This window comes from Eptatretus burgeri, chromosome 12 (genome assembly GCF_056783735.1).
Source record: "Eptatretus burgeri isolate ZD-2024b chromosome 12, Ebu_testis_v1, whole genome shotgun sequence".
NCBI lineage: Eukaryota > Metazoa > Chordata > Myxini > Myxiniformes > Myxinidae > Eptatretus > Eptatretus burgeri.
Window position 1 is genome coordinate 16829384 of NC_140972.1, and position 23825 is coordinate 16853208.

The window sequence follows — 23825 nt, forward strand, 5'->3', positions numbered from 1 at the left end:
CCATTTTGAGACCGTAAAGGTATGCCAGCATCACATAGGTCACCAAAACTTTCCCTTTCGTTTACCCTGATATCTTTCTGTCCGTCATTACTCCCTTCATCCTCCACCATGCATTCACACGTACTTGAATCCTTCTCCGCACCTCTGCCTTGGACTTACCATCCCCGGTCACTGTTCCTCCCAGATACTCAAACATATTTCCCTGCTTGATCTCCTTCCCCTCTAACTTGACATTCATTTATTTTCTCTGCTATCTGATCCACATCACCTCAGTCTTCTCCATACTCATCTTCAGCCCATATTTCTCAAATGCCTTCTTCCACTCCCCCAGTACTTCCTGCATCTCTCTACTCTCCACCATAACTGCCAGATCATCCACATACAGCATCCTCCCCATACTTCCTCTCAAGCTCACCTTCCTGCTTTCCAGCTCCATCACCATGATAAACCTGAGTAGGCTAAGAGAGCTTCCCTGCCTCAAACCGATGTTCACGCTGAACTCCTCCGACCAACCAAAAGTCTTCCCTTCGTTCCCTTGGCCATCCCTTCCACCAACCTAACTTCTGCTTCTGGCACTCCCATCCATCTCACAAGACTGAGTACCACATACAATGATAATAAATAATATGGGTAATTTTCTAACCGCTAACCCTTTGAGGGTTTGTGGGCTGTTCCAAATCATCATCATCTTTTTCAGCCCCTGACAAGTCATGGAAATACAACAATGATCCTTCCCCGTCACAACCACCTGAGAGTGATCCGCCATTGGCATTAATTGACTTAGCCAGCAGCAAAGCATTGTGAAAGTTCATTAGTTCTTCAGCAAGCTGACCAGATAGTTGTGCTACTTCTTTACTGGTTTGAAGTTTATTTGTAGTCCGTTTAACTTGCGGTGGTTTTATATGTACGAGACTCCAATTGGTCTACGTGAATAGTTCAGGAGTTTGGTGCTTCCATGATGGAGTTTTTCTTCCCGTTTCCATCTGTGTCGAGCGCAACTAAATGACGGATGCACATCCTCGAGTTGTGGGTATGCCGCCAGTCATCGGGCCGTCGCACTCTCTTATTATCTATTGCAGCCGCTCATTGGAATTAACAGGAAACACTCATCCATGAATATTTCTCATTTTTTTTTTTTACATTTTCGTTGGTCCGATTTGCATCCAGGAACACGACAATTATGGTTAACCATTTAGGGATTGTTCCCAGTTTGACTCTTGTTTTAATGCTGCAAATCGTGTTACAAAGACCATTTGAATTTGCCCTCTTAACAGCAGGTTCAAAGTGCCCCTGATCAGAGGAAGTTGGTCAATGAAAGCAAACGCACAGTACACGCACCAAAGGCATTGATGGGCATTCCCGAGACATTTTGAGAGTCCCGTATTCTGTTATCCCAAAATCTGTATCTTAAAACTGTTCCCTACTCTCCCCACCGATCCCCCTCCCCACCCCTTGTTCCCCTTCCAATCCAAATTTCTCAATATTCATGTAAAATGCAATGTTGTCTCCCACTGTCTGTGTTTCTCATGCTGCATGCTCAAGTTGCTGCATGAGTCTTGAATGCCATGGATAAAAGCATCGTAAGATGATGTAGTTTGTTTCTTATTTTTGCAATTATCGTTCAATCGGAAACTCGAATCTCGTATTTTTCCAATGCATAGCAATCATAACAACCTAACGGTGAGCCACTGTTTTCACCACCCTGTACATGTCCCTGCAGGTAAACCTGACACATGCCAAAGCTCTGGTTCAGCTAACCTCAAAGATTATTTCAACGGAACCATTATTTTGCTGCAACCTGGATCCCCCTGCAATGACTTCAAAGGTTACTGTGACGTTTTTTTACGCTGTCGTCTCGTTGATGCCGATGGACCACTGGCCAGGCTGAAAAAGGCCATATTCAACCCTGAACTTTACGAGAACATTGCTGAGTGGATTCGGGTAAAACGCCATTCTTCGATCCCAACACCCATCACCATCTTTGTTGTCGTCATCATTTGCCTTTTTGGACGATATTTTTTGTTTCACGTTGCGTAACAAGTTATTTGATGAAAGTGCACTATCTGTTACTAAAATGGTTCAAATTGATTCAGAGTAAATAAAAAAAAAAAATTTAGAACATGAAAATAAAATGTTTTGTTTGAGAGAATTCTCTCCTCTGTTTCCCCAAAATAAATTTTCAATGCAAAATCAACATGACCAACATCAGCCATTCCACTCTCCCTCCAACCTTGTAGTCTTCATTTTATCCCCTTCTCCTCACTTCCTTTTACCATCTTCTCTCCAAATCAATTTCCTTCCTCTCACCTTCATTTTTCTCAAATTTGCTTTTCTTCATTCAATTCCTCCTTTTCAAATGTCGTTCGTACATGGATGTTTTAGTGTTAAGGCCTAGGTCACATTTGCGACGGTGGCCGTGGGGTCTCCAAAATCTACAGCCACTAGCAATTATACGGCGTCCGCAGTATTTCCAATGTCACACAATGTAGCAGTCACATATGTTTTTCTTTTTCGGGGAGCCGCACGGCGTATTTATAAATTGTGGAGACCGAAAACGTGGGGGTGCCATACGGTCTTTGATTTGATGTCGCATGGTGACCTTAGGGCGTTCCTGCGGCGGCCATAGAATTTTCAAGGCAGATGCAAGGTGCCCGCAAGGCGATCGCAGGGCGACCACAGGGGGGCCCTAAGGCGAACGTGCGGCCAGACAGATGGTAACTAGTGGGTTCTTTTTTTTACCAGTTCTTTTGTTTCAGCTTGTCGAATTGCTACGGCGAACGTAGAAATGAAAAAAGTTATAACTCCGCGTTATAATTCCATGGCGACCTTACGGCCTGTAAAATATAGCCAAATGGCGTAGGGCCACCCTGAGGCCACCTCAGAAACTCTGCGGTCGCTGCACGTTTCTGTCAATTCAGAGGGCGTACGGCTGCCGTATCCTCGCCGTAGAGCAAATGTGACTTAGGCCTAACTGGCGCTGTTTGTTCGTGAGAATTTGGAAGTAAAGGGTTCTGTTCGAGAGGAATAAAAAGAGGTTGGTGAAACACCCAATTTATTTATTTATTTGTTTTCCCAAGGTATTTCTCACTTAACATACAGATTTGCCCAATCAGAGTAGTACTGGCTTTGATGGCAGAGGTACAGAGATCTTTGGACAGTTCCCCAGCTATTTTAGAGACATCTGCTTTCACGTCCTCGTCACTTAGAAACCTGGTCATGATGCTTCGATCAGATGGAAATCGCAAGGGCACACATTTTGAGTATAGGAGGAGAGGGTTGGTTAACACTTTCCATCACAACGAGCTGCTAATCAAGTGAGAGTTGTTTTGGAATCCCCTTGGTGCTTTGTTGAATTTCAGGTATGAATTAACAATGGTTTCTACACTTCCAGTTGCAATGCACAGTCATGCAGCAATGTCATGCACATTGATGGTGTGATTGCTCAACATCAAATGCTTACAAATCGCAACACTAGGTTCAACATGATCGTGTTGATCGTCCATCACCGATTCATGTCCAAACTTTTTGCACGACTAAATACACTTTCATTTGAGAGATGTAAATCACAGAACCATACAGCTCATCTCCTGTAAATTCCAATGGCTTTGATTTTTATTATTTCACCATAAGCTTCATTACACAATAACTTTGAACTTTCTTAACTTTGAAGCACCCTTGTGTTTGTCCTCAATTGTAATATTGGATGCAGTGGTTCAAAGTTTGCATAATTGGATGAACAATTCAAGCGTTCTGTTTTTACAAGGCTTTGTAATTAACCTGTGCCACCACTTGGCTTTATTTTGCGGTACTTCTTTTACCACTCATCGAGTACCATCTCCACTCTACAGGCATACTGGTGGGCCGTTGCACTCATGGTGCTGGCACTCATGATGCTCATGGCAGGGTTTATAAAGATTTGTAGCGTGCACACACCGACAAGCAACCCAAAGCTGCCTCCACACAAGCACCTCTCAGGTGAGACGTGAACACACTTCATAAAAATCTACACCGATTTGTTTGAGATAGAGATTGACAACAGTTTGTTTTGATTTGCTAATGTGGGTGATTCATTCTTATAGCTCGAGTACAATTGTACCACTTGCCTTTCAGTTGCAGTGCCTTCAGAAAGTATTCTCACCCCTTGACTTTTTCACATTTTATTGTGTTACAGCCTGAATTTAAGATGGATTAAGTCTAAAAAAAAAAAAAAAATTGTCAACGATCTACACAAAATTCACCATAATGTCAAAGTGAAAACATGTTTTTAGAAATTTTTACAAATTTAAATAAAAATGAAGAGGTGAAATGTTTTGCGTCAAAAAGTATTCAACCCCCTTTGCTATGACGCTCTGAATTGAGTTCGGGTGCATCTAATTTCGTTTGATCATTCTTGAGATGTCTCCACAACTTGATTTGGAATCCACCTGTGGCTAATTCAATTGATTGGACATGATTTAGAAAGAAACACCTTTCTATATAAGGTCCCACCGTTGAAAGTGTATTAAGAAAAGAAACTACCATGAAGTTCAAGGAACTGTCTGTAGAACTCTGAGATAGAATTGGAAGGAGGTATAGATCAAGGGGAAAGGTATAAAACAATTTCTAGAATGTTGAAAGTTCTCAAGAGCACAGTGAGCTCCATCATTAGGAAATGGAAAGAATGTGGAACTACCAAGACACTTACAAGAGCTGGCCGTCCGACCAAATTGAGCAACTGGCCAAGAAGGACCTTGGTCAGGGAGGTAACCAAGAACCCATTGACCACTCTGACAGAACTACAGAGATCATTGGCTGAGATGGAAGAACCTGCTGGAAGGACAACAGTCTCTGCAGCACTTCACAAATCTTGGCTTTATGGGAGAGTGGCCAGATGGAAACCACTCCTGAGAAAAAGGCACATGACGGAAAACCTGGAGTTTGCAGAAAAGCACGTGAAAGGCAGAGAGCATGAGGCAAAAGATTCTGTGGTCTGATGAGATTAAAATTGAACTCTTTGGCCTGAATGCAAAGTGCTACATCTGGCAGAAACCGAGCACAGCTCATCACCCATCTAACACCATCCCTACCCTGAAACATGGTGGTGGTAGCATCATGCTTCGGGGATGATTTTCGGCGGCATGGATTGAGAGACTTGTAAGGAAAGAGAGAACAATGAATGGAGCTCAAGGCATACAAATCCTTGAGGAAAACCTGCTTCAGAGTGCAAAAGATTTTTGACTGCGATTTAGATTTATATTCCAACAGGACAATGACCCCGATCATACAGCCAAAGCAACACTGGAATGGCTTCAGAACAAGAACGTGAAAGTCTTTGAATGGCCCAGCCAAAGCGCAGACTTGAATCCCTTTGACAATCTGTGGAAAGACTTAATGATTGCTGTTCACCGACACTGCCCATCCAACATGACAGAGCTTGAGCAAATCTGCCAAGGAAGAATGGGAGAAAATTCCAAAGAAGACTCGAAGCTGTAATCGCTGCCGAAGCGCTCCGACAGAGTATTCATTCAGGGGGTTGAATTCTTATTGATGCAAAACATTTCAGCTTTTCATTTTTATTTAATTTGTAAAAAACTTCTCCCAACATGTTTTCACCTTGTTATTATGGGGTATTTTGTGTGGATCCATGACAAATATTTTATGTTTAATCCATTTTAAATTCAGGCTGTAACGCAACAAAATGTGAAAAAGTCAAGGGGTGTAAATACTTTCTGAAGGCACTGTGATTGATTCAAATCAGAAATTGCTTTGTTATTTTATGTATAGATTAATAAACAAGTTTGTAGCATTTTGAAACTGCAGCATCATATTGTTGTTGAACAACACCAAGTATCTTCTGATTCATAAATATTAACAATTAGATGGGGAAGGGGGATTGGGGAGGAGGAGGGGGGGTGGCTTTAGAGGATGGGGAAAATATTTTAAATGCTGTCATGGCCCTGGCAGTTAGGTTAATCCCTCTGACCCAATTGTGGTAGACAGGCGGTTAACACCGACCAGGTTGGATCGCCGAGCGTTTTTCCTAAGATACGAACACGTGATCCTCAGAGATTATGGCATGCGCAGGAGGGAAAGGGCGGCATGAACGGAGCAAACAGAAGCACAGCACAAGGGGTTTATACTCGAACCCATGACATATACACGGACACCAGCAACTTAAAATAAACATGGGGATTTCATGAAAATAGATCAAATATTTACAAGGGTAATTACTCAAAATGTAATAATAAATCGTGAGGTCAATTAAAGCCTAAACTCGAGGAGCCTCTACACACGGACTTGAATACAGACAAGGGGAAAACGAAATAAAGGAAAACCCTCCTTATATTCTGGTTCTTACTTTTGTCCGGAGATGGTCTTTATTGAACTTTGTGGTCGAGCCGCTTCGTCCTGCAAGGGAAGATGCGCCCAAAAAATGGCGCTGAGCTGCTCTCTGGGCAGGAAACGTTCGTGAGGCGGTATTCAACACCAGGGCTCACCAACCGCCGTGCGGCTTCTTTTCATGAACGAATATCCCGAATGTTCCTCTTATACGAGGTTCGCTCACAACGATCGTCTACTTTCCTCGACCGCACGACGAGACGATCCCTGAGGCCCCATGATCAGGCCACAAGGCACGCTCTTCATCCCTCCTCAGAAATATACACACTTGGTGCCGAGCCTAGTACAAATATGGTGCCTAGCACACGGGCAAATTTACAGCATGACACAAGAATCGTACAGCCATTTCATCGTTCTGAGAGGAGAGCAAAGCAAGATCCTCTGTCCCAGCCATGTTTCTCACCAACTGTCGTCTTACTACTACTCTCTGCTCGTCGATCATGCTCCCCCCCCTCACACACACACACACACACACACACACACACACACACACACACACACACACACACACACACACACACACACACACACACACACACACACACACACACACACACACACACACACACACCACACTCACCAATCATAAGCCTCGAGGTCGTGACTTGCTGGTACAAAGCCGGGAAGGCGGGTCTTCTTGCCTGCTTGGATGTGCGGCATTGTTGTTATAAAAATGTAATTCTTTCACTGCTGGCTTGTAAATGCAAAGATGTAGGAAAAGGTCACAGGGAGCAATTACATGCTGGGAGAAATTGGCCTTAATCCCTGTCTAATTAACACACCACCCCCCTTCCCCCATGTGTTGACAAGTAACACTTAAGCTCACAGTTTCCCTACTTAATTTACATTGAGATGTCTCTGACACATCCACGGACCAAGCAACTCCATACAATCCAAACTTTCCTTTGAAATTCCATCTACCCCCACAACCATAACAATACCAAGCATTGCTATCTGTTGAGGTTTGGTGAAATACCTCACACAGTATCAGTGGCTATTTGGGATCTTGATTAGAACTCGAAAGGCCAATGTGAATGAGAGCTCAAATTTGAATATTAATACTGCACTGTTACGTCAACATTCATTCTAGTGGAGTTGGCATCACTTCTACCACTAGTTCATGGTATTGCACCCAACGCTCTTTTTTTGACACTTCAGGACTTACCCAACAATTTGGACTTCCAACCCATATTTTCTCTAATGGCTCCTACCGTCTGCTCAAATTCATCTTGCCCAACCTCGCATTCACATCCATCATCTCTCAATGTCGCTTCAGATCGTGTACTCTTGAAAATCTCGATTCCTGGCAGTTTTCAGGGAAGCACCAAGGTTCTCTCATGTCTACAAATTTATTCGGCCACATCGGTCAAGGCAGCATTCCATCGTTTCTTCCATTGCAACTGGTCTATTATCTCCATCTCTTAATGGATATGCTGCTTGGGACTCATTTCCTCTCAAACTACTTCCCCTCTTTCATCAGTTTAGACCTTCATGCCTCCAGATAACCTATTCAACTTCTCGTCCCTGGTACAACGATTGGTGCGGTGAGACAATTTCCAGAATGCAGCTTGTCTTTTCCTTCGGGAAAAGCCACTCCTCCAATGGGAAGCTCCAGTCTTTCTGTCAGGCCCAAGTCCTTTTTTTTGTCTTCACATGCACCAGCAGATCTCACCATCAAGTCCACCTGAGGTCTGAACTTGCAGGTATCTCTCCATCCATGAAAACTTGGTGACATTTCGTCATGTCTGTTTCCTTAACGTGCTCATTCGTTCTTTCACTCTTGAAGGATCACGTCACGATTGACACTGCTCATGCAAAAGCTGACTGCCTTAACTCCGTCTTTGCAGAAAGGTCAAGGTCGCCAATTCCTCTCTTCCTATATCAATCATATAAACCCTCACTGAAAGCATTCTACAGCTTTGAACTTCCCTCCTGCCAAGGTAGATACATTTCTATAATGAGGAACTAATTTTGCTTGTGAAGGCGTGTGTCGATCTACGTCAATGGGCGGGTGGAACAGTGGATGAAATCAACAGAATATAGATCAAGGTATGCTTCATCACCGTAAGAAGAAAGGAGGAGCTGATATTTCAGGCATTAACTCTTCACCAGAGCAAAAGAGTCAACTTGGATAACATTCTGGTCTCGTGATTCCACTAACAATGGCTGGTCTTGATGGCATCACATCAGGGCCCCATTACTCAAAGCCCTTTTCTGGGACCAATCCTACACTTGTTATATATTCAGCGGTGGTGACTCTTAACTGTGAAATCCACCGAACCACTTTGTGGATGACATGACTGTGCAGGATAGTTCCTTTCCCCTCCACCAGGTGGGCAGCAACAGTATATTTTTCAGTCGATCTTGAGTGAAATAAACAATATCTTTTTTTTTCAGATTACCTACCTGGAACATGTGTGTTTTAAGTCAATAATGATACCTTTTTTCACTTTGTCCCTCCATATTAGAACTGGCAAGCAAATCTCCAATTTTTTTTTCTTCTGTGCTCAGTATTTGGGAGAAGCATTACTCTTTGGAGCTCCTGCGTCTCATAACATGTCTTGGGCAGATCACGTCTCATAGTTTGCCTCCAAAATGGCAGTTGTCTTATTTCTTCATCGAGCCAAGTTTTCGCTTTGCTGTCAGTTTCGAACTCCGCTTACATTTACATAACCTGGCTTTTTCCTCAAGTGTCATGGAGTATGACTTCCCATTGCATTGCTCACTGCATGCAGGTGTGGCCTTGAATTTATTTTAACTGATTTTTCTTTCAGCTCACCTTTCTGGCCCTCTTGCTCACAGGCAGGTATTCTATCATAAACCTTGGCCTTGTTACCTTTCCTCCCCAAATCTAAACTTTTATCTCCATTCTTTTATCCCACCTTTTCTAAGTTGAGCTTTTCTCTCCAAAATGTCAAGTCTGCTCGGCACAGCAACCTCACGGCCTCTCCTATTTTTACCTCTTCACTGTTTTATGAGTCCACCCCCTGAGACTCTGTTCCCACCGTTCACCTGGTTCTCTGGTGTTGTCCCTGCATCCTTCTGTTTTGGCCAACTGTCTTGTTTTGCCCCATTATGTGTCTGTTGAACATTTGTCCTGTGTTATTTTACCGTTCCATCAGCTTTGACACCTGTACGCAAAACTTTTGACACGTTCGATTAAAACTCGCGACACCTCAAACCAAATCGGTTAAACGTTTTAACTAAAATTGAATTAGTCAACCTTTCCACTTAAAAATTATGTACATCCTGTAGTTATTGCATCCTCATGACATTGAGGCTGAAGTTTGTCACTGTTCTAACACCCAGGCAATTATAACTGAGACAGGTGTAACAGTTTGACAAGGAGCTGGGTATAGAATTGTCTTTGTTTTGTAATATAGTACACTGAGTTACCAATCGGGCTAAAGTGATAACCGATAGAAGTGCTGCACCGGAAATTGCATCCGTTGGTCACGGCTCTGGTTTGAATAAGAAATGTTTCAAAACAATTTTTCAAGATATTTCTGTAAAGCCTTTTGATGCACATTAAGATTTACAAAGATGTATGTCACGCCGCGTGGTTCTTTTGCAGATACTTTGCGGGTAAGGAAACACCGACCGAGACCCCCGGCACACGCAGCCGAACAGCAACAGCCAATGCAGCAGCCGAGACGTTCCAAGGTCGAGCAGCCACCGTCATACGAGATGCAGTCTCCTCGGCAACGGCAGTAGCCTTTCATTGCAAGGCTGCCTTCCTCGCCCTGTGCCTATGCACCTCAACCACTTGCGGTAGCACTACGTGCTGTTCCTGGTATGGACCCCTTGTCCTCGTTTGTCGGGGACCAGGGTACAGATGACATGTTTGGTGGCTCGTCACCTCAAGGGTGTGCTAGTTTTGATGGAATTGCTGAGTTTTTTTTTTTGGGTTTTTTTTAACTACCTGTCTTGGTTAACAACTTGATGGATTTCACTGCGATGCCACTTGCTGGTTCTGGTTTGATTTTAACTTCAGGAACATAAAAAGCCTTCATCAGTAAACTCAACAGGAAAATGTTGTGAAACATTTGTTTATAAGTATTGCAGAGCTCCCCCCCTACCCCTCCACACCACATCCCCTACCCCCAACCCCAACATATTGCACAGGGGGTAAGTGAGCATGGTGGCTTTCCCTTTAAACCCGATCATTTCCGTGCACTGGAGTTTCGCTGATTACAGCCCACGGCCCATGGACTCTCGTTTTCCTGACTTTGTGAAGTAGCCACTGCAGTCCATGTGTGGCATTCCTACAGTTTTATAATCGTCCTATTTGCCTTGGAAAAATAAAATAAAAACTCACAATGAGAGAATGCAGTAAACTAGGGATACTGATCTCTGCCCTAGCATTGCTCATCACTTTTTGTGTAAAAGTACCTCTTTGTGTGCCTGATTGAAAATTATTTTTAACAGAATATTTTGTGTTTTTTGTTTGTTTGTTTGTTTTTTTTGGGGGGGGGAGGGAGGGGTTTCATTCGTTCACTCACCTGCACTTCCCCTTTGGAGAAAACCTTACTTTGTCTCATTTGTTGCGCAGATGAATGTTTAGTTGTTTTTTTATTTTATTTAAACCGTGGCTTCACAGAAGCTAACTCTATTCCCTGTGAGGAGGAGTGTAATGTATGTTCGGTAGGTCATTCCAAGCAAAACATTTGCATCGTGAGGGATCAGAATTCTGATCTGGGTGATTTACCACTGCAAAGTGCTCATTCACAGGCTGAACTTATGCCACTGACGACTTGATGGCCTTGAACTCCTGGGAGCCTAAAACAGACTTGTATCGTTTCCTTGTTTTCATTCTGGCACGTACTAGGAATCGTCACGTGACGTCCCACATCTCAGCCTGGAATCGGATATTGTGGCTGTTTGAAACGTTCATTGCAAAAAAAAAAAAACCACTGTTTAATTAGCATGTTGCCGATTTGGGGTAGCAATTTGCATTCGGTTATCTCTTGTTTTAATTTTATATCAGAGAAACAAAGTAACATTTTCTTTTCTGTTGGTGGCTGTAGGTGGGTTTCAAGAGGGAAAGTTGTGGTAGGGGTGGGTCGAATGTTTTTTTTTTCATGATTCACCCCCATCACTCCCGATCCTTGTAAATGTATTGCCAGCTTGTCCTCCAATTGTTCCTTGTCCTGCCATTTTCTCTGACCTGTATATGACTACTGTTTTTAGATACTGTTTTGTAAATTTTGAATATTTGTAAGCAGGATAAATTTGACTAACTGTAATAAATCTTTCCAGTTGAGAACCGGATCTTTCTGGGTATTTGTTATGAACTGTTTTTATACCCCTTCTGCTTGTGCATCACACGGTGTTAGTTCTGCTGAAGCGGTTTCTTTGGCGATGGTCGTAATCACGGATGGGTTGCCACAGATTCAAGTTGCTCGACTGAGTACAGCAATTTGGAATTTGGCCGTGAGGATGGCAGCGATAGCTCACCTACTCTTTGCAAAGGACACTGTGGAATCTTTAACTTCCACCAACAAATGTGGGCAGATGGGCCGGCGGGTTTAACGTCCATACGACGGACGGTACACGCATCAGTGAACCACCCTGCCTGTGAAACACCAGTGACAGTTTATAGCTAGGTTGGGATTCAAACCCAGGCTAGACAGCTTAGAAGTGAGTGTACACTCTGTCATACCCCCATCCATCATTAACTTCAAATATTTTTTTCAGCAATACAGTGAAGAGCTCATTCTCTCTCATCCAGATGAGTGGAAGTAGGTCGGCCTGTTTAATATTCCCATCTCAGCACTTGCCTCATAATGGTAGGTTCCTACATTCAAGTCCCTTATCCGGTTTGTTTGTTTGTTTATTCCATTGATGTCATGCTAAAAGTTCATCGATGTCTTCTCATGTCCTTCATGCATTTAGTCTACCCACCAAATCTGAAGAGAGGCCTATTTAACGAGTTAGCACAAGTTGTAAGGTAGAAAAATGCCAATGGTACCAGCTGTTAGGAGGGTCCATGGGGGTCATCACCAAGGTGGATGTAAGGTCTGAAAGTGGTGCAATTGTATTTTTTTTACAAAAGCGTTTCCATGGTAACCACCAAAAATTACTAAATTTGTTTTAACTCGTACAAGTTTCTTGTTATAGAAGCTGCAAACACAATTCTGGTTTTGAATTTAAAGGTCTGAGCCTCCTCTCCACAATGGTGTCCATTATTGCTCTTATAGAGCTAATTTTTACACAATTATGACATCACAAACATGCAAAATAGTCTTTTTAAACAAATTTTCACATTTTATATACAGTATATTTGCTGTTCTTTTTCTGCTGCTTCTTTGCTTTGCAGCTCAGGATGGTGCCATTTATTAGCAACTATATTGTTACGGCTGTGGAAATTCACAGAACACCATATAGGTTCCTTAGATCAGTTATCCCGGTAAGTCTGTGTTCAGTTAAATTTCCCCACCGTTGTTTAATGGGTATTATTTGTGTTCACCGGGTTGTGACCTTTTGAGATAGTGTTTTTCTTTATCTATCGTTATTTTGAACCACCATTGCAACAAACCTCCACGCCAACAACCGCCACCACCAACTACGCCACAACGCCAACCATGCTACAATCACCATTGCAACAACCACCACCATCTTCGCCACTATGCCCGCTTGCGAACGCCATCCTCCACGGACCACGCAACAACCCCCTTTCCACGTCGGAAACCGTCCGAGAACGCGAGGAGGGAAGCAAGAAGGATCTCCGATGGTGCGCGGCTTCCCCCCCTATTTTCCCCGCGCTTGGTGTGGGGGAAGTGCGATCTGAGCCGGGGGTCAAAGGTGAGAAAAGGTGGGGGCCTTTTTTTGGGGGAATACTTCCTTGGACCTGAGCCAAAACCGACTTCCCCCGTCCCCCGCACGGCGCGAGGGGAGGGGGCGAGAGGGCACGCCCCTTTTCGGGAGGCTTCTCGAAACGCCTCGAAGGGAGGTGGAGCGAAGGGTGGAGCCCCGCGCTATAAAGGGTGGACCGTACATGAGGCTCAGGTCTCTCTGAGAGATCTCCCTGTGGTTCATGGCTCTCTTCCCCTGTCTCCCAGTGGTCCATGCCCTGCTGCTTCTTCCGGCTCGTGGTACACTCGCCTGCCTTTGGTGGTCCGGTGCTCGTGCTTCCTGTGGTTCAGCGCTCCTAGGGTGGTTCAGCTGTTCCTGTGGTCGGGGTCCGGTGGAGGGGACGCGGACAGAAGGCGCAGCTCTGCCGGCTGTGTGGTGTGGACCTGCGCGTCCAGAGGAGGAGTGCCGGAGAGAGTTCGCCGGCCACGCAGGAGGCCCGGAAACCAGGCGCGTCCACGCTAGCTGCCGGGGGAGCGCGACGTCATGACTCGACGACCACTAAGGGGGAGGGGCAGGTAACCTGCACGGTCTCGTGGGCCTATTCGGTCAGCCAAGGCCTACGTTATAAAGGTCCCCGGACCCCGTCTACCTCCCTGCCTCTGGGGAGGTCTTTCCTTTTGTTTTTGTATGCATGCTGTGGCGCCGTGTCCTGTTAAGTAACGACTGTATCAGTGACTGTGCTTGTAAATAACAATTATAGTCGGTCGTATTGCTTTTGCATTCTATTTGTTACTTCTATATTGCATGACTGCCCTTGCTTGTGTTGTGCTGTATAGTGAATAAATGTCCTTGTGTGCAATGTACCCCGTTTGTCATGTCCTATTTCCCTTTTGAAAAGCCATCTTGCATCGTTGAATGAGTGGTGGGTTTTGAACGCCCGGTAAAGAGAATCTGATCCGTCGAGGTCGACGATAACACCGCTCAGTTATCACTGTAGTACAGAACGGACCGCTTAAGTGGTTCGTGTCCCAGGCCGACCTGTGGCGGGGTGCAGCCCCTTGGAAGGTTACCCGCACGGGTACTTAGGTATATCGACATTCGGCGATTCACCCTATTTCACGCATGTAGAATGCGGACTGGGTTGTGGGGAGGTTAAACCCCCACCCGTGACTGGTTCCTGGCGGTAGTTCCAGGAGGGTCATGACTGAATTGTCCGTCCGGTGGGCGACGCAGTTGCGATTGGAGTTACGTTGCCGATCGCACGCCGGCGGGCGCGAATTCGTAACACTGGTGTCAGGAGTGGGATACAAACTCTCCCGTCTCCAAACTAAATTTACGGGAATCGGACCAGGGGTGTGCGAAGCAACCCCCCCCCCATTCCCATTAAATTTCGAACTTTTAAATTAAATTTCACGGAATAAGATGGCTTTTCAAGGTGAACGGGTGCTAGGGGTATTGGAAATAGAAGTGAGGGAAGAAATTGAAGAATCCATGGCCCAGGACGACATCCCCGAGCAGGAAATGCTTATTGGGCAGGATGAACTTCCCCAACCAAACTCGGAGCCCGAAATGTGCACGGCGGCAGAGGCCGCGGTGGATGACACCCCCCCCTCACCCCTCCTCCGTCAAAATCCCTCCCCGCTCCCCAATGAAACCACGACCGACAATGGTGGATCAGTCCAGCTGGAGCCATCGGTCATCACACAAATGGTGGAGATGATCACACAAGCAATGAGAGGGGAGATGCAACAAATGAAAAACGGAATAAATGAAAATGCGTGCAGGATGGAAAACGATAAGAAAAAAGAAATGAAAGCAAACACAAACAAATGAATGCGAATATGACAAACGAAATGAAAAAAATATGGGGTGAGATGCAGCAAATAGGCCGAGGCCTGCAGGCAGGCATAATGGCAATTGTGGGGAGCGAAACGCGGGCAGTGGAGCTCAAAATGGCGGCGCCACGTGTTGGAGCGAACGAGCTGAGGGGGAGTGCAACGGCTGTCAGGCCCGCAATGGAGGCGGGTGAAGACAGATTAATTGGGGGGACGTGTTGGGCGAGAAGTGGAAAGGTGACGGAGAAAGTGACTGAGAAAGTAACGGTGACACAGAGGGAAAAAGTAAATGGGTGACTGAGACGTGTACGGCAAGACATGTGGAGACGGCAGAAATAATAGTTGAGACAAGGGAGGTAATGGGTGATGAGGTGACTGAGTTGGCAGAGACACTGGAGATAGAGGGTGAATTGGACAGGGTTAAGGACGAGCACACACACACGGAGGTAGTAGAGGATAATGGGGGCGAGCTCACGGATGTCTCGAGACCCCGTGCGAGCAGCTGGATAGCTTCCTTCAGGAACGAGGGGAGGGAGTATGCCCTCTTGAAGCGGTTCACGACCAGGTGGGTCCAGTCGAGCTTCGCGGAGTTGAGGGGGCAAGTGCTGTTGACGGGTGCACGGAGAGCTAAGGGGGTATAGAGGCCCCGGAAACCCTTGGGGTGGCACGAATCCCCAGTGTGGTTACGAGTGTGGTCCCATTGTGTGTGGTGTCAAAATGTGTGTATACGAGTGTGGTGAAATGCGTGCTGCAACGCGCACATAGCGTGGGTGCAAGGGCGTGTGTGAGAGCGACGGCGTGTGTGACAGACCCCGTGTGTGGATGAGACCCCGAGTGGGAGTGAAACCCCCTGTGTGAGTGGAACCATGTGTGCGAATGGAATGGTCCGCGTGAGTGCACGGCCGAGTGCAAGAGAGACCGTGTGTGTGAGAGAGCGGTATGCGAGGGAGATGGCAGCTGGCATGCGGGAACATGTAACCACATGTCCCGGTGTGAGTGCCATCTCAAGGTCTGTGAGCCTTGTGACATGCAGGAGTGTGTGCGTTGAATGGAGACGGCGACATGAACAAAGGCCGAGTAGCGGCCGTAGTTGCATTGGGAACCGTGCCGGGTTTGCACGGCAGCGCGCACGGGGTCCGTGCTGTGCAACGCATGAGGCCGCCACGTGCGCGCCTGTGGGAGTGAAGCCCGGTCCGGAAACGCCCGCGGTGGATGTTGCCGATCCCACTCCTGACACCACTGTTGCGAATTTGCGCCTGCCGGTGTGCAATCGGCCGCGTAACTCCAATTGCAACCGCGTCGCCCACCGGACGGACAATTCAGTCGTGACCCTCCTGGAACTACCGCCAAGAACCAGTCACGGGTGGGGGTTTAACCTCACCACAGCCCAGTCCGCCCGCATTCTACCCGTGCGAAATAGGGTGAATCGCCGAATGTCGATATACCAAAGTACCCACGCGGATAACCTACCGAGGGGCTGCACCGCGCCGCAGGTCGGCCTGGGATACGAACCGCTTAAGCGGTCCGTTCCGTACTACAGTGATAACCGAGCGGTGTTATCGCCGACCTCGACGGGTCTGATTCTCTTTACCGGGCGTTCAAAACCCACTACTCATTCAACGATGCACGATGGCTTTTCAAAAGGGAAATAGGACACGACGAACGGGGTACATTGCACACAAGGACGGTGCAGGTTACCTGCCCTCCCCCCGCCCGCTTAGTGGTCGTCGAGTCATGACGTCGCGCTCCCCCGACAGCTAGCGTGGATGCGCGTGGTTTCCGGGCATCCCGCGTAGCCGGCGAACTCTCTCCGGCACTCCTCGTCCGGACGCGCAGGTCCACACCACACAGCCGGCAGAGCTGCGCCTTCCGTCCGCGTCCCCGATGCACGGGCCCTCCACCGGACCCCGACCACAGGAACAGCTGAACCACCCTCGGAGCGCTGAACCACAGGAAGCACGAGCACCGGACCACCAAAGGCAGGCGAGTGCACGAGCCGGAAGAAGCAGCAGGGCATGGACCACCGGGAGACGGGAAGAGAGTCATGAACCACAGGGCGATCTCTCAGAGACCTGAGCCTCGCGTACGGTCCGCCCTTTTTAGCGTGGGGCTCCGCCCTTCATAGCACGGGGCTCCGCCCTTTGCTCCACCCCATTTTCGGCTCCACCTCCCTTCGAGGAATTTCGAGAAACCTCCCGAAAAGGGGCATGCCCTCTCGCCCCCTCCCCGCACGTCGTGCGGGGGACGGGGGAAGTCGGTTTTGGCTCAGGTCCAAGGAATTATTCCCCCAAAAAGAGGCCCCCACCTTTTGTCACCTTTGACCCCGGGTCGGATCGCACTTCCCCCACACCAAGCGCGGGGAAAATAGGCGGGAGAAGCCGCGCGCCATCGGAGATCCTTCTTGCTTCCCTCCTCGCGTTCTCGGACGGTTTCCGATGTGGAACGGGGGTTGTCACGTGGTCCGTGGAGGATGGCGTTCGCAAGCGGGCATAGTGGCGAAGATGGTGGTGGTTGTTGCGTGGTTGGCGTTGTTACGTAGTTGGTGGTGGCGGTTGTTGGCGTGGAGGTTTGTTGCAATTGTGGTTCAAAATAACGATAGATAAAGAAAAACACTATCTCAAAGGGTCACAGCCCGGTGAACACGAATAATACCCATTAAACAACGGTGGGGAAATCGAACTGAACACAGACTTACCGTGATAACTGATCTAAGGAACCTATATGGTGTTCTGCGAATTTCCACAGCCGTAACAATATTTATATTATGAAACATGGGCATTGTATGGGGTGCAGGGTCTGGAAAATATTGATCAAGACTTGGTTTTCACGGTAATATTAACGGCGAATTTGATGTCACCAAGCCATGTTGATTTTGATGACGGCCATCGTCACAAAGGATACGAATGAGGTTCATATTCAGAATGTGTCCGACTCAGAGGAAGAGTAATCTATGTTCAATTCCTAATTGCTGCAGTTGTCAACAATACATTTGCATACATCATCATCATCTTTGCGACACCTACATCTTGGGTGCTTCAGTTTCCTCAGGTGAACATTCAAGTGATGTGGCAATACTTATAAGAGGTTGCCTATTATGTGGAGTAATGCCAAACAATCAAGAAAAGGCTGACCATCCTATCATTCACAACATTGATGATTTCCTGGATTGCGGCTTCACCAGCTGTAATACGGCTCTTGGTGGCCTTCTTGTGGAGATCACCATTATCGGTCTGATGCAGTCAACTCAATTGTTTTGTCCAAGCGGTTGCAGCTGCTTTTTGATGTGCAGTCAAATAGTATCTCACAAGTGCCTCATCGTAAGCGCAAATCTGTCTGTGCTTGCCACAGCCTTTGTTTCGTGATTGTTCAATGGCCATGTCGTGCCAAACTCCACTGGTCGCCCAGTCCCGTCAACTGCACCTTCGCCTCCAGTTGGAGTTTCTGACACTTCAGGTTTCTCCTCTCTGACTAGGCTTGCTTCAGCAATGCCAATGCAACCCCACCACACATCGTTTCCATGTCTGCACTGAAAGTCATTTGGAACCATCTCTGCTGACGTTTCTATTTCCAACGACTTGATGTTATCCTGTTTTGCAGCAATGTAATCCAGGAGAATCTGTCAGAAATATGAAACATCGTTTTCCCAGAAGACAAACATGTCTGAGCAGCTTTTACCTTTCATCACGAATTTCTCCTTTAGATGGTGTGGAGTTTGCAGCTGAGATGACGCCACACCTCGGCTGAGCACAAATACGCACGAGTCAAAACGACTCTGTTCCACACTGGGGTTTTTTTTATTCCCTCTCCCACTCCTCTTGTTTCCTGCTCCCCTTGCTGTGCGTTAGCTCTCATACAAGCCTCGATGGTGTACACAATCTATACAATTTACATTCAAAATGGTTACATCGTGCTCCTCACCTGGACCAGACTGTGGCAACACAATGAAGGAATTCCCTCTTCCCCTGCTGCTACAAGCAGTACAACCTCAGTTATGGTTCGCATGTAGATTTGGGGTTTGTTGTCCTTCATGGTGTGGATTTCCACTTTTCGAACCCGACCGTCGGCGCTGGACAATGTCTCAATCGCACGTCCATAGGGCCAGTCGTTCCTGTGCACATCCGCCTGCAGCAGAACGATGTCACTGACACAGAGGTGGGGTTTCTTGAGTTGCCACCGCATACGGGGCTGCGGGTTCAGAAGATATTCTTTGAACCATGGTGCCCGTAAGGTATTCGCCTAATGCTGTACATATCGCTACTGATAGCTGAAGATGTCTGTAGGATGACGAAAATCGCCTGGTGATGCACGGACAGGTGTTGTCTTCAGGGTAAGTTGATGCCGCTGGTGTCACGATTTCTGGCACATCTGGATCTGTAGACACCGGTGGACAAGTAGACGAGCGTTGACAATTGCACATACAGTGGGGAGAACAAGTATTTGATGCACTGCCGATTTTGCAGGTTTTCCCACTTACAAAGCACGTAGAGGTCTGTAATTTTTATCATAGGTACACTTCAACTGTGAAAGATGGAATCTAAAACAAAAATCTTGAAAATCACATTGCATTATTTTTAAATAATTAATTTGCATTTTATTGCATGAAATAAGTATTTGATACATCAGAAAAACAGAACTTAATATTTGGTACAGAAACCTTTGTTTGCAATTACAGAGATCAGACGTTTCCTATAGTTCTTAACCAGGTTTTCACAGACTGCAGCAGGGATTTTGGCCCACTCCTCCATACAGATCTTCTCCAGTTCCTTCAGGTTTCGGGGCTGTCGCTGGGCAACACAGACTTTCAGCTCCCTCCAAAGATTTTCTATTGGGTTCAGGTCTGGAGACTGGCTAGGCCACTCCAGGACCTTGAGATGCTTCTTTCGGAGCCACTCCTTAGTTGCCCTGGCTGTGTGTTTCGGATCGTTGTCATGCTGGAAGACCCAGCCACGCCCCATCTTCAATGCTCTTCTTGAGGGAAGGAGGTTGTTGGCAAAGATCTCGCGATGCATGGCCCCATCCATCCTCCCCTCAATACAGTGCAGTCATCCTGTCCCCTTTGCAGAAAAGCATCCCCAAAGAATGATGTTTCCACCTCCATGCTTCACGGTTGGGATGGTGTTCTTGGGGTTGTACTCATCCTTCTTCTTCCTCCAAACACAACGAGGGGAGTTTAAACCAAAAAGCTCAATTTTGGTCTCATCAGACCACATGACCTTCTCCCATTCCTCCTCTGGATCATCCAGATGGTCATTGGCAAACTTCAGACGGGCCTGGACATGCTCTGGCTTGAGCAGAGGGACCTTGCGTGCGCTGCAGGATTTTAATCCATGACGGCGTAGTGTGTTACTTCTGGTTTTCTTTGATACTGTGGTCCCAGCTCTCTTCAGGTCATTGACCAGGTCCTGCCGTGTAGTTCTGGGCTGATCCCTCACCTTTCTCATGATCATTGAGGCTCCACGAGGTGAGATCTTGCATGGAGCCCCAGACCAAGGGACATTGACTGTTATCTTGAACTTCTTCCATTTTCTAATAATTACGCCAACAGTTGTTGCCTTCTCACCAAGATGCTTGCCTATTGTCCTGTAGCCCATCCCAGCCTTGTGCAAGTCTACAATTTTGTCCCTGATGTCCTTGGACAGCTCTCTGGTCTTGCCCATTGTGGAGAGGTTGGAGTCTGATTGATTGAGTGTGGACAGCTGTCTTTGATGCAGATAGAGTTCAAACAGGTGCAGTTAATACAGGTAATGAGTGGAGAATGGGAGGGCTTCTTAAAGACAAAACTAATAGGTCTGTGACAGCTGGAATTCTTACTGGTTGGTAGGTGATCAAATACTTATTTCATGCAATAAATGCAAATTAATTATTTAAAAATCATACAATGTGATTTTCAGGATTTTTGTTTTCGATTCCGTCTTTCACAGTTGAAGTGTACCAATGATAAAAATTACAGACCTCTACGTGCTTTGTAAGTGGGAAAAGCTGCAAAATCGGCAGTATATCAAATACTTGTTCTCCCCACTGTACCTCTGTCAGGAAGCAGGGACGGAGCTGGGGGGGGGGGGGGAACGCACTCTCCCTCAACTACTCAGGGGCCCACCGAGTGCGCGGCTTCCCTAAACACCTCTCCCATCAAAAGCGATTGTTTTTTTTTTACCTCGACCACCGAAGGTAAAGCCCCTGTCACACCTTGACGATTTAGCCAGCGTATGGCAACGTATCAAAATTTATCTAAAATGCTGGCATACGCTGAACTATTTTTTTTTCAGTTTTTGGCATATAATAGTGTATTCATAACGAGTTGGACGTATGCATAACGTATTAGTAACGTACATTGAATGTTTCGATAACTTATACCAACGAATGCTTAGCGTGTTGTTGGCGTTCTCAACTTATGCATAGCACGTGTCAGCGTATCGCCGACGATCACGTGGCGTAGCCTAATAAAAGGCTGCCGCTCGATGATTCAAATCATAACCGCACTAGACATCGAAGTGTCAACATCACCGTCATGCCGAAGAAAACTTCAAAGAACTCCTCGTTACGGAGTTCCTCCATGAGCTGGTCATACATGCCAAACTGCCGGCGCCTCCCGATCCATGGTCTCACCCAGTTCCTTCTCCTCCGTTCACCTCTTCTTCTCCTGGCTCTATTGGCACGCAACTGGTACAGTGTCAAATCGATGAGGTCATGTTGATGTTGGAGGACAGCTAGTAGGTATTCTCGTCTCAGCTTTACCGGATCCTCCATCTCTCCGATGACATGGACATCTGCTCACCATGGAGTCTGGAACACTGACGGGTTCCTCCTGTGAACCCCATTTTTATATACCAATTCCCCTAAGCGCTGCCAATACGCCATTATACGGTAGCTGTAAGTTAGAAACACATTCAGTAAGTTCTGTGGTCGTCCGGAAGACGTCAAATACGTCTACATACGTCAATATGCGTTGGTGATACGTTACAAATAGGTTCAAAGCACGTTACTCATAGATTAGAAATAAGTTTTGGGTACGCTAGACATTACGTCGACGTATTTCGACTTATGAGTAACTTACAAGTAACATGTGTCGACGTGCGTCAACGATCGCATAACGTGCCTACAACTTATGGCCAGCGTATGCGGAACGTGTGAGTCATACGCCGAGCACATCGACATCGACCGAGCACATTTGTGCATGTACAAAATTTGTCAACGAGCTCGGCGTACTACGACGTATGCCAGCGTGCTTCAGCATGCTCTTAACGTATACAAAACTTACCCATAACGTATTCGACGTGTGTCAGGGTATTCGCCAAATTTTTCATACGCTGGCTAAAACGTCAAGGTGTGACAGCGGCTTAATGGAGGTTATGTTTTCACTCCTCTGTTTGTTATTTGCAAAATCGAAGATTTATGTCTGTTCGAAGTCAAAGAAGAAGAAGATATGAATCTTGTCTGTTCATCGATGACTTCACAAGCATTGAACAACCAGATACTGATATATTTGTTGCACTAACTCCATTTGTTATACTTACACAAATAGATATAGCAATGCTCGACTTTTGGCAATGTTAAGACTGGGTTGAGGGGTGATGGAAATTTGTAGATTGCAGGAAACACTTTTGTAAGAAGTGATCGCAAACCTGGATTATCCAATGTGATCCCCAACCTTTAAAAACCCTATCACATTCACTTTATTCTGCAAGGTGTCATGGCAATTGGTCTTTTTCTCTACGGAGTTTATTCTGGCCAAACAAAACATAACCCACAATGTAACAGAATACTGCCTAATGCTTGTAAGAGAAAGCAGCATATCACAGGAAGACATGAAAAAAAACATTTCATTCAAAGGGTTAGTTGAATTGGACCATCGTTCTTATGCTTACAAAATTATTTTTATGTTTAAAAAGCATAATGTAACCTGTCGGCTATTTCAGCATGGCTGATGAAATTCCAGACAGTGTGATGCTACGGTGAAGGCTCTGAGGCAATGATCTAGTACAGATGGTTAGAGATGTTCTCTGATTTCCGATCACACCAGATACATTGCGTAAACTCACAGCTGCAGCACTTTGATGAACCATGACTTAGTCACTAGTTATCTATCGAGCAGTTTTTGGTATTGGTGGCAATTCACCCGCATATGGTTTTAACTACGAATGTATTCACAGTGGCCGACTTTGGAAGAATCTTCCAATAGAACCCAGAGAGTGTTCCCCGATGATGGACATCTGTTGGAGTCATGTTCTTTGCAACATCCACCTTCTTATTCATTCAGATGTATCTGAAAAGGAGAATTCAGTGTTATATGTACTCTTTGCCAAAATGCAGAGCAAACATTTGTGCAGGAAGGTCACATGAAGGATTGTTAGTCATTTCTGTATCCATCATATCAAACTAAAATATGCAATTTGGTGTCTGCCTATCTTTTTGACGGTGATACATTCGGTCATTACTTATCCAATCCCAACCAAACTTGACAGGAGGATTAAGGGTCACATGATGGAGGTTGTAGCGATCTCATTTGCCCCCCTCCCAAAGGGGATTTTTTGCCTTTGGCAAAATCCGTGTTAAGGTGGATAGATTAGCTTATCGTTGGTGTTTTTCCAAGGCAACTTCTAATTACAAAAGTAACTAGAACTGCCACTTTATAACTGCTTGCAGTGATGACTGGGTACCCAAACGTCCGCCTTTGATACAACACGAGACTTTCTGTAGATGACAGTTGCAAAGTTTTGCTTCGATAGGATAAGTGGGTCCAGAGAAAACATTATTTAATAGTGATACAAATGCAGCCTTGCTTCGATACAGCGCGAGACTGACGAGTTACGAACCAGG

General features: G+C 46.1%; 2 protein-coding genes across 2 annotated transcripts in view; one reads left to right on the plus strand and one right to left on the minus strand.

Annotated features, from left to right (window-relative positions):
* The window catches only part of ADAM10 (ADAM metallopeptidase domain 10), a 152560-nt gene extending 140911 nt beyond the window's left edge, over positions 1-11649 (plus strand). The window contains exons 14-16 of the mRNA XM_085849686.1: positions 1721-1941; positions 3849-3975; positions 9953-11649. Coding sequence (XP_085705812.1) covers positions 1721-1941; positions 3849-3975; positions 9953-10092 — 488 coding nt within the window. The 3' untranslated portion in view covers positions 10093-11649. The remainder of the gene's footprint in view (positions 1-1720; positions 1942-3848; positions 3976-9952) is intronic.
* Positions 11650-22709: 11060 nt separating this feature from the next.
* LOC147015167 (lipoprotein lipase-like) overlaps positions 22710-23825 on the minus strand; it is a 46883-nt gene continuing 45767 nt past the window's right edge. Inside the window, exon 11 of the mRNA XM_085849697.1 lies at positions 22710-23271. Within this exon, the coding sequence (XP_085705823.1) occupies positions 23262-23271 (10 nt within the window). The 3' untranslated portion in view covers positions 22710-23261. The remainder of the gene's footprint in view (positions 23272-23825) is intronic.